Here is a 12,280-nt window from a genome sequence, read left to right as displayed (position 1 = left end):
TCCCGCCGCCTTGCAAAATGGACATATAATGGAGCCCTATGACAGGGTTTCTAACAGAAACCAAAGAATAGATATAGACACATAGAATACATATATATATATATATATATATATATGTATACATACATGTCATTGTGACAAACATATATATATATATATATATATATATATATATATATTTCACAGAGTTCTTCATAGCAGAATAGCCGCTAATTCAATTGCCGGCTTCTATCAAATCATTCCCCAACCCAACATGAAATGACACATTGTTTACATTCAGTAAAGCATTTCATTTCATGTTTTTTTTACATGTCCCTGACTAATAATTAGATGAGGGTTTGTGTGCAAAATTTGGGAGTTGTAGTTGTTATTTTAAGGGGTTATTCGTTGTTAAAAAATGCGTGGGCTTCCCATTGCCCTGTAGTGGTGGCGAATGGGTTAATCTAACAAAGGGTTAATGTCACCTTACAATCGAATGGTGACATTAACCCTTTGTTAGATTAACCCGCAATTTAATTAGCGGCTATTCTGCTATGAAGAACTCTGTGAAATATAAATATATATATGTTTGTCACAATGACATGTATGTATATATATATATATATATATATATATATGTATTCTATGTGTATATATCTATTCTTTCTTTCTTTATTAAACCTGTCAGTGTGAGTTTACTGTACAGCGCACTGAATTGCCGGCTTTTCTAAAAGACACCGGGTGTGTATTTCTTGCAAGTCACACATCTGGTCCGTGTGTAATCCGTATTTTTTGCGCACCCATAGACTTGCATTGGCGTATTACGGCCGTAGTATGCTGACAATCGCAGCATGCTGCGATTGGCACGGACCGTAGAATACGCCCGAGAAATATTCGGCTGTTGGGAGCTGCCCCATAGAGAATCATTTGTCCGTGTGTAATGCATGCTTTTAACGCCTCTCACTGGTCCGTATTCCTCGCCAGTGTGACCCAGGTCTTAGAGATCATTTCATCTTCAACTTGATAAATAAATAGATTTTGGATACTAGGTTGTCTCATTACCTTATATACAGTAGGTATATCATTGTATTCTGCTTTACATGCACTTGCTCTATGTACATGAAACATTGAAGGGCACAAGAACAAAACAAGTTGATTTAGCCAATCAAAGCTCTGCTCTCCATCTGTACACATAATAGCTTTCAGATTGGTGTAGAGAAGTTTCTTTTACAGACCAAGAGAAATTGTGAGTTCTGTCCTCCCATTATTGACCAAGCCCAGGAGGTGCCGGCCTCCTCACCTACATATAAAAGGCACAATGAGCAGGGTGACTGACGGCGGTCAGAAGAACAATGGCAGCATGTCTGTCTGCACAATTCTCTACATAGAGCTTTCTGTCCAGAAGATATGTGTCTTATAAGGAATCCTATCATATGAGTCAGATTAAAATAAACCACTGCACTGCAGATATTAGACATCACTTTTTGTATTGACCTTACGATGGGACGTCATTGTAAAATTATCTGCTGGACTGAACTTTTGTGACTGTGAATTTACTGGATGGAAAAGTACAAAAAATGCTGCTGATATGAAACATGGGGGGAAAATAATTTGAATAACCCACAATTAATAATTTGAAATAATTACTTATAGTCTCATTGGATTGCACTATGTTTGAATCATCGTATATTTCAACACTGAGGTATTCTTCCCTTGGTGCATTTTTTAACATAGCGTAAAACATATTTGTGGAGTTCGGATAATCTCTGTATGTTTATGTTGCATTTTTTCTACCCTTAAGAAACACTGAAGCCTGAACTCACCATTGTTTTTGCGTCTTTTTTTCTGGAGTACAGTCTACATGGTGGCAAGTGTCCACTCACACTGGCGAGCAGCCATCATAGAGCTCGGACCAGTGCTATCAGGTGTTTCATGAGTCGGCATGAGAAAAAAAAAATCACTGCATGCTGCGACTGGCAGCGTGTCTTGGACGGCACGCACCCATAGAAGTCTGTGACTGGGTGCCAAACATTGGATGTCATCCTACTGCAGTCCAATATACGTCGTCTCACAGAATGGAGAAATGAAGTTCTCCATCTTCTCCGCACCTGTGATCCGATTCTTGCATGCGAGACAATCGGAACACAGTGAGATGACACTCGGCTCACGCTCGCAGCAGAGTTTGAGCCGAGGGTCATTTGCATGTGGTATCCAATTTTACCGGATGTATGAGCAATCCCTAAGGCCGGGGTCATACTTGTGAATGTGATGCGAGAAACTCTCATCAATACCTGGCACTGCCGCCGGCACTCGGGACCAGAGTGTGCAGCTGCATAGAAATACACGCAGCCGCACATTCCGGTCCAGATTGCTGGCGGCAGCGCCGGATATTGATGTGAGAGACTCGCGCGAGTTTCTCGCATCACACTCGCAAGTGTGACCCCGGCCCAATAGCGACTATTTTGTTTGCCTCTTACTCATTTTTTGTTTTGTCTTTTTATTTACTTTTCCTTATGTAGAGGTTTTAGCCTAATTTGTAATTTGCGACTTTTCAAAATGTTGCAAAATTTCGTGCAGTTATACTCCAGTACCCTAACGTGGTGCACACTGTCTAAATTTATTTTTTGCTCAATTGAAGACTAATGTGCAACATTTTAAAGCATCCTGTAACTTTTATGATCTAGAATGGAGCCAAAAAAGGAGAAAGGTAAAAGACAAGAAAAAGAGCATCTTTGATTTTGTGCAAAATTCACTAACCTATTGTGTCATTTTACAGAGAAAAAGACAGAAAAGGAAAGTCACTAAAAAAAACCCACAAACAATAAATTGGGGTCTCACTTCTGATCTAATTTACACTTAAATTGAAAATGAGGGACAATGCTGGATACATTTGGACAAAAATATGCCGTGAGGCTAAAGAGAGAACTGAATGGACAAGTTACCGTAAGTTAGGGCTTAAAAGTAGTTGAGAAGGTTAGACTAATTAAAAATATAATTTTTTTATTGTCAAAATCAAAATTTCCTACCTGAAAGCCGCATTTACGTAGCAAAAAAATGCACAAAGAAGTGATCAAAATGTCATATCTATCACAAAATATTAATATTATTAATGTTGGCTCACTTCGCAAAAAACAAGCCCTCACATAGCTCTACCACTGAAAACTGAAAATGAGACGCATCTCATAAAGTGGCCACAAGCAAAAAAAATATATACTTTTTTATACATTTTTTTTTTTGCTCAGCATTAAAAATAATTAAAAAAAATCCTCGTCAACTTTGGTATCGACTGTGATCATATCGACAAGGAGAATTATTACGCCACATCATTTCTACCACACAATGTACAAAAGAAAACAATTCTCAGTGTCAGAATGGCGGGGGAGGGGGGGGTTTACATTCTCACCCCGCTTGAATTTTTTTTTCCTGTTTTTCAGTACACTGGGTGGTAAAATAAATGGCGTCAAACAAAAGTACAACCCGTCCCACAATAAAACAAGCCCTCACACGTCTCTGTGGACAGAAAAATTATGGCTCCAGGAAGAAGGGGATGAGGAAACGAAAACATCAAAATTGAAATTGGCAATTTCGTGAAAAGGTTAAGTAAAGCTTGACAGTGTGAGACTAATAGGGTGACATTATATTTATGGACTGAAAGGTAAAACAAGGGAAGTTGTTTCCTTTCCCACAGGCCTTATGTTAAAAATGCAAAGACATTCTGACAATTTTCGGAAAAAAAAAAATTCTTTGGGACATGGGAAGCGTTGGTTAATAAGGTGATCAAGTGTACCGAGTGTATAGAGCTAAAAATTGGGAAAACGCAAAATTCGATTCCTTCAGGCCTCATTCAGACATCCAATTTTCGCGTACGAGAGGTCTCCGTGCTTTTAACGGATATCACTCCTACCTGTCACAATCTTTGGGGCCAGTCACACGACCGTCAATTTTCACAGATCGGAAAATTGATGAGACATATCCGATTTTGATCAGAGGGTTGGATCCACATTGGTAATGCGAGCTAAGGCCGGGGTCACACTGGGGAGGAATACGGCCGAGTGAGAGGCGTTAAAAGCACGCATTACACACGGACAAATGATTCTCTATGGGGCAGCTCCCACCAGACGTATATTTCTCGGGCGTATTCTATGGTCCGTGCCAATCGCAGCATGCTGCGATTGTCAGCGTACTACGCCCGTAATACGCCAATGCAAGTCTATGGGTGCACAAAAAATACGGATTACACACGGACCACACATGTGACTTGCGAGAAATACGCACCCGGTGTCTTTTACAAAAGCCGGCAATTCAGTGCGCGATACAGTAAACTCACACTGACAGGTTTAATAAAGAAAGAAAGAATAGATATAAACACATAGAATATATATATATATATATATATATATATATATATATATATGCATACATGTCATTGTGAAATACATATATATATATTTATATTTCACAGAGTTCTTCATAGCAGAATAGCCGCTAATTAAATTGCCGGCTTCTATCAAATAATTCCCCAACCCGACATGAAATGACACATGGTTTACATTCAGTAAAGCATTTCATTTCATGTTTTTTTATATGTCCTTGACTAATAATTAGATGCTGGTTTGTGTGCAAAATTTGGGAGTTGTAGTTGTTATTTTAAGGGGTTAATTCTTTGTTAAAAAAACGTGGGCTTCCCATTGCCCTATAGTGGTGGCGAGTGGGTTAATCTAACAAAGAGTTAATGTCACCATTCGATTGTACGGTGACATTAACCCTTTGTTAGATTAACCCATTCGCCACCGCTACAGGGTAATGGGAAGCCCACGCTTTTTTTTAAAAACGAATTAACCCCTTAATATAACAACTACAACTCCCAAATTTTGCACACAAACCCGCATCTAATTATTAGTCAAGGACATATAAAAAAAAACATGAAATGAAATGGTTTACTGAATGTAAACCATGTGTCATTTCATGTCGGGTTGGGGAATTATTTGATAGAAGCCGGCAATTGAATTAGCGGCTATTCTGCTATGAAGAACTCTGTGAAATATAAATATACACTCACTGGCCACTTTATTAGGTACACCTGTCCAACTGTGTGTTAAGACTTAATTTCTAATCAGCCAATCACATGGCGGCAACTCAGTGCATTTAGGCATGTAGACATGGTCAAGACAATCTCCTGCAGTTCAAACCGAGCATCAGTATGGGGAAGAAAGGTGATTTGAGTGCCTTTGAACGTGGCATGATTGTTGGTGCCAGAAGGGCTGGTCTGAGAATTTCAGAAACTGCTGATCTACTGGGATTTTCACGCACAACCATCTCTAGGGTTTACAGAGAATGGTCCGAAAAAGAAAAAAAATCCAGTGAGCGGCAGTTCTGTGGCCGGAAATGCCATGTTGATGCCAGAGGTCAGAGGAGAATGGGCAGACTGGTTCGAGCTGATAGAAAGGCAACAGTGACTCAAATTGCCACCCGTTACAACCAAGGTAGGCAGAAGAGCATCTCTGAACGCACAGTGCGTCGAACTTTGAGGCAGATGGGCTACAGCAGCAGAAGACCACACTGGGTACCACTCCTCTCAGATAAGAACAGGAAACTGAGGCTACAATTTGCACAAGCTCATCGAAATTGGACAGTAGAAGATTGGAAAAACGTTGCCTGGTCTGATGAGTCTCGATTTCTGCTGCGACATTTGGATGGTAGGGTCAGAATTTGGCGTAAACAACATGAAAGCATGGATCCATCCTGCCTTGTATCAACGGTTCAGGCTGGTGGTGGTGGTGTCATGGTGTGGGGAATTTTTTCTGGGCACTCTTTGGGCCCCTTGGTACCAATTGAGCATCGTTGCAACGCCACAGCCTACCTGAGTATTGTTGCTGACCATGTCCATCCCTTTATGACCACAATGTACCCAACATCTGATGGCTACTTTCAGCAGGATAATGCGCCATGTCATAAAGCTCGAATCATCTCAGATTGGTTTCTTGAACATGACAATGAGTTTACTGTACTCAAATGGCCTCCTCAGTCACCAGATCTCAATCCAATAGAGCATCTTTGGGATGTGGTGGAACGGGAGATTCGCATCAGGGATGTGCAGCCGACAAATCTGCGCCAACTGTGTGATGCCATCATGTCAATATGGTCCAAAATCTCTGAGGAATGCTTCCAGCACCTTGTTGAATCTCTGCCACGAAGAATTGAGGCAGTTCTGAAGGCAAAAGGGGGTCCAACCCCTTACTAGCATGGTGTACCTAATAAAGTGGCCAGTGAGTGTATATATATGTTTATCTCAATGGACTTGTGGGTATATATATATATACACTATATATATATGCATTCTATGTGTCTATATCTATTATTTCGTATCTGTTAGAAACCCTGTCATAGGGCTCCATTATATGTCCATTTTGCAAGGCGGCGAGAAAATCTCGCCATGCGGATTACATACGGATGCTGACATGCGCAAAATACGCGACCACACCTTGCTTACGGATGACACACGGAGCACTATTTAGAGGTCATTCATCCGTATTACGCCTGTAAACTACGGACCGTATTTTGCGTCGGTTAGTGTGACCCCGGCCTAAAGGGGTTGTCTGGAGAAAACAAGCTGTAACTTATTGAGAGGATAGGTGGAAATACTTTATTAATCAGTGGGGGTCATTCATTCAGTATGGGGCTGCTGAGTGCTGTGCATGGGTTTTTCTGGCAGCCCTATAGAGAATTATTATTTATTATGCATTACTTATATAGTGCCACCATCATATTGAACAGCGCTTTACAGACAATATTATCTCTGCCCCCATTGGGGCTCACAATCTAAATTCCCTATTAGGCCTCATACCCATTGGCGATTAAAAAAACGGTCCGATTTCAGGACTGGAAAAAAGGGTGGAGTGTTATGCCAGTGTCATGCGATTTCTATGCGATTTTTTATTTTTCCATCCATTTTTTTTCCCAGCCACTCTTTTTCTACAGTCATTTACAGGACCAATTACAGTGTTCTATACCACAGAATGGTGATGCATCCGTTAAAAACGGATGGAAAACGGATGGTCCGTTTTTGGTGCGTTCGCACCGATTGACTTCTATTGGCAAAAATCGCGGCATTCTGCGATTTTTTTCTCAGACCGATTTTGACTGAGATAAAAATCGCAAGTGAGATGTCACCCAGTGAGTAACATGGGTCAGAGTGCAATCCGATTAAAAATCGGATTGCAATCGTCCGATTTTATCGCCAGTGACTATGAGGCCTTACTATGTTTTTGGAGTGTGGGAGGAATCCAGAGAACCTGGAATCCAAGCGAACTCCTTGCAGATGTTGTCCTTGGTGGGATTTGAACCCAGGACCCCAGCGCTGCAGTGGTAACCACTGAGCCACCGTGCCGCCCATGAATGGAGTGGTAGTCAGGCATGCGCACTACTGCTCTATTCTGATGGAGATAAAAAGTTCCTCTGTCTAGTGATCGGTATGAGCCCCAGTGGTTGAACTCCCACCGATCAATTATCATCTTGTGGATAGGTGATGATAACTTGTTTTCATAGGACAGTCCCTTTAAGGAAAAGCATCATCTCTGGTGTAAAAAATAAACAAACTCAAGACTATTACTTTGTTGTGGATAGCAACCAATCACATTGTAGCTTTCATTTTTCTAGAGCAGGTTAACAAATGAAAGACAAGCTCTGATTGGTTGCTATAGAGAAAACCTCCATCTTCTTTAGCTGGTTGTAATCCTTCCTATAGTCCCTCGACTTGCGCTGTCATATGTACAGGAACACGTTACAGTGGCATGTGTAGAAATATTGCATTAATTAAGAATTATAGAAGACTAGTTTTAATTTTTTGGGGGGGCTTAGACAGAAAAAACACACAGGTCCTCATTTGTTGAAACTGTCTATAAGAAAAATAGTCTTGGTTGCCCACAGCAACCAATCACAGCTCAGTTTTCTTTTCTTGATCTACGCTGAGAAAAATGAAAGCTGTGCTTAGATTGGTCGCTCTGAACAACAAAGGCATTTTTCTTCTTTTCTGTAGTTTTACAAGTATCAAGCACACAGACAAGTAAAAAGTTACCATTAACGAGGGGCACATGGAGGAACAGCAGGTTTATGAGGGAATGCAAAATGTGGCCTTTTCCTAGCACTATCTAGGCCACCATACTACATGTCTCTACCTGTTATTTTCCCCCATAACACTTTCATAATAAGTCTCCAAGAGAGAAGATCCACAGATCCATGTTGCCTAGTGGGACCTGTGGAGACGGAGGACTTTGCATTTGTTCTTACCACCCAATGGGCTCCATCCAAGTGCAATAAAAGTCCCAGATCAATCAATATTGAAGGGTCATCCCCAAGGTGCCAGTTATCCATTAGCCATAGGACAGGGATATCTTGCTGATCACTGGGGTCCAAGCACTAGGAACAAGGGTCTAGAGTGGGGGAACCACAAACCTTCATTGTCTATGGGACTGCCACAGAAAGAGTACTTCACCGGCAGCAGTCCCATAGTCAATGAATAGAGCAGATTTTGAGCCCCGCTCTTGAGAATGATGGAGTTTCCGGTAACGATCAGTAACTTATCCCTTTTCCTATAAATAGGGGATAACTTACTATTTTGGATATATTCCTTTAGCTCAACTTACGTTTCCTGTTGCTGAAGCACAGCTCTGAGCATCTTCTCCCTACATATTTTTCTGTTTTTCAGGTTCACGAGTCCGACACACAGTACAGTGATCTAGACTAAAATCTAATAGTCGCTTTATAAAACGTTTTATGCATCATAGGTTCTGAATAATGTCGCTGATGATGGGGGTCCAGGACCTGAACCCCCCAGAGATCGGCAAAAACACCGCTCTGAAGTGCGCTCCACAGTGGATCGATGGGGCCGCACACAGCTCGGTGAGAGTGAATGTACAGACCCATAGATTTACTATTAAACCTGTACACCGCTTTGTGCATGCTGCTTAGGCAGGAGCGGTGTTTTGACCAATCAGTGAGTGCCACAGTCTTAGGACCCGATCCCTCACCGATCGGCATCATTACGCAGCGCCTGGAATATATAAAGAGTTTTATAAAGTGAGAGTGCCGCTATATGTTTTGGCTGATCATATGCATCCAGTGGAATTCAACATCCAACCAGATATAAGGACACATCACAAATATTCACTATATTGTTCTCACTCCTTACCATAATACTGCAGGGTGTACAAACTTAGTCAAATGGCTTTATGACTGTACTGCAATTGTAATTCCAATACACTGAATATTCCTGTAGTTGCACCCAGTGCCCGGACAGCTCAGAAACACGTCTCTGTTACTGGCGAGATTCCTTCTTTCGGAGACGCTTCCCATGTAAAGAATGATCTTCATGCTAAATTATGATAAAACTTTATGGAATGCAACAACAGAATTCTGCCGTCTCTAATGACCGCGATGTCTGAGCCAAAAGAGTGCAGGCCCCACCTCACACCCACGCTCTGTGCATGCTTCTAGTCTGCTGTCAGGCCGATAACACGACGCGTTTGTATCCCTACTACAGGATAGGAGCAGCAATGGCTTATACGGGACGAAGTACGTTAATTAACAACGTCCTCTAACCCCACAGTTTCCATAAAGTTGATCAATTTAGTCTAAGTGGGTCTGTCAACAGATCCCACAACATAAACTGCATACATGATTAAGAAGATTGCTTAGAACTAATGAGGCCGGTGTATTTACTTTGAATATCCATGTCAAAATGGCTGCATTTATATTTTTGAAAGTTTCCCTGACTCGTTTTAAAAAAGAATATTTTAGCAGCCCATTTCTAGCTCTGTCTGGAATTATAACATGCTCATTTTAAATTCAGGAAGGATTAGACAGGAGTTTCAAAGTCTGTACACCAGTCTCATCAGGTCTAATATATGTATACATTTAAAAATATATACAGCCTGTATTGTGATATCTGGTGACAGGTCCACTTTAAGATAACCTGTTATGTTTTGTAAAACAGCACATGGCACAACTGACAAATTCAGCTCCGCTATATCTGCAGATCTATATCTCTGCTCTATAAATATACTTATATATGTAAAAGCAATTTTGCTAATGGCATTTATATAATTTTTTATTATTATCTACACAATTGGTAATAGGATATACACTTTCAGTCTTAATGTTGCACTATTTCCTTGTTTTTACACTTAATTTCGCAATTAATTAGCCTCTAACAAATTAATACCAAATTAATCTAATAAGCAATGAATATTTACCACATTACAAGCTAGAGACGTACAGCACTTTGGGACAGTGCGCTGTGCTATATGTATACTGATGGCAGAGCCTATCAGCCAATGTATACAGCACTCACTATTCCGTCATTTCCAGGTGCTGTTATGTCTGCAGAGCTGCACATTCCTGCACACAGGGGGTGACGCCTGGTCACACTGGAATATGGACCCACAGAAAGAAAGAATCACAGAGGGAAAGGAAGGAGGGAAAAATAGATCAGAGATAGATAGGTAGATAGATAGATATAGATAGATATGAGAGATAGATAGATAGATAGATAGATAGATAGATAGATAGATAGATAGATAGATATGAGAGATAGAGAGATAGAGAGATAGATAGATAGATAGATAGATAGATAGATAGATAGATAGATAGATAGATAGATAGATGATAGATATGAGAGATAGATAGAATCACAGAGAGAAAGGACGGAAGGAAGGAAGAATTGATGATAGATGGATAAATAAATAAATAAATAGATAGATGATAGATGGATACGAGAGAAAATAAGAAAGGAAAAATGAAACAAATAATAGATGACAGATATGATAGATAAATATAAGATAGATAGATAAAAAAAAATGTATTTTTTTAGATAGATAGATAATAGATGATAGATAGATAATAGATAGATAGATTGATTGATAGATAATAGATAGCTAGATAATAGATAGATGATAGATAGATAGATAGATAAAAAATAAAAATAAATTTTTTTTTAGATAGATAATAGATGATAGATAGATAAATAGATAATAGATAGATAAAGCTCATTGAATAGTGTATCACAGCTTACTATATACTATTATATTTTATAAAGAATTCAGTGCAAGTGAACAATGATAGGTAGATAGATAGATAGATAGATAGATAGATAGATAGATAGATAGATAGATAGATAGATAATAGATGGATATGGGATAGATTTCCTTTTCTAGGAATAGTAGAGATGAGTTTGTCGTTTGGTAACGCTTTGGTTCTGTACTATTTGTGCATTGTGACAGCTCTCAGAATACCATGTAAGGTCTTATCATCGGTCAGTATATTCCATCAGTACACATATGCCAAAACAGGAGAGGACCTTAGAGAGAGAAACTATAATGAAAAGACTGACAGACCCCCGTTCTGTGTTTTAGAGACCTTCCCGGTTTTGGCATAGAGATACTGGTGTGTGAATGACGCCTACATAGGTTTACCTGCAGTCCTAGGTAAAACCAGCCTGCCTTCATAGCATCGTATGACACTGACTTCTACCATGTGACACATTCAGCTCTGCTACACTGGTGACAGCTCACCTCTCCGCTTTCTTCCTAGTCTGTGTCGCACCCGTATCACCAGTACCGGGGATATTTTAGTGTTCAGAGAAAGATGTCGGCTGAGAACAGCCCAGAAATGCGCAGCACTCACCTGTTGGCTCTGATGACGGTGGTAATAGGACGAAGCTGCCGTGCCGGGCAGACACTGGGGCATGCCATACACTGGGTGATGATACATAACATCCAGACAGCTCATTGCCGGCCCCCCGGGAAGGTGCGCCCCCTGATCAGCCTGAGTGGGTCAGTGAGCCCCGCATAGTCCGCGCTCCTAGGTGCTCCCTCCATACGTCCCTTATAGACGAGCAGGCTGAAGACCCGGGCAGCAGCATTAGCATGCACACAATAGACCGGCCGCACACCGGCCAATAGGCAGCAGGGCGCTGTTCACACTCATCTGCGCGGCTGCATGGGGCTGGGGGCGGGGACCGCTCTCTGCGCCTTTACTGGAGGAAAGTTTGACATCGGGCTGCGCTGTGATTGGCTGCCGGGGACTTGAGGATTCCCAGTGAAGTTTCCGGAGCACTCTGGTGCAGGGAGGCTGTGCCATCCATCGTATGGGGGAAGGGAGGCAAAAATAATAATAATAATAATAATAATAATAGTGTTTTATTTATATAACACGAGCATGTTGCACTTTAGAAGAATATATAAACAAGCAGGATCAGACATTACAGCGTGAGGCTAAGATCACACGTTGCGGAACTCGGCAGAAT

General features: G+C 40.8%; 1 protein-coding gene across 3 annotated transcripts in view; it reads right to left on the bottom strand.

Moving 5' to 3' along the window:
- Positions 1–11,986, bottom strand: part of VGLL3 (vestigial like family member 3) — a 31,249-nt gene extending 19,263 nt beyond the window's left edge. The window contains exon 1 of one of the 3 annotated variants that reach the window (XM_073584441.1): positions 11,659–11,986. In XM_073584441.1, the coding sequence (XP_073440542.1) occupies positions 11,659–11,763 (105 nt within the window). In that variant the 5' untranslated portion in view covers positions 11,764–11,986. Of the gene's footprint in view, positions 1–11,447 lie in introns of all 3 variants that reach the window. The other 2 variants (XM_073584443.1, XM_073584442.1) reach the window with 2 other exon arrangements.
- Between the last annotated feature and the right edge of the window lie 294 nt (positions 11,987–12,280).

This window comes from Dendrobates tinctorius, unplaced genomic scaffold, assembly GCF_039654945.1.
Source record: "Dendrobates tinctorius isolate UK_male_01 unplaced genomic scaffold, ASM3965494v1 ptg000084l, whole genome shotgun sequence".
NCBI lineage: Eukaryota > Metazoa > Chordata > Amphibia > Anura > Dendrobatidae > Dendrobates > Dendrobates tinctorius.
Note: the sequence above shows the minus strand (reverse complement) of the source record. Positions and strands in the feature narration are given on the sequence as shown.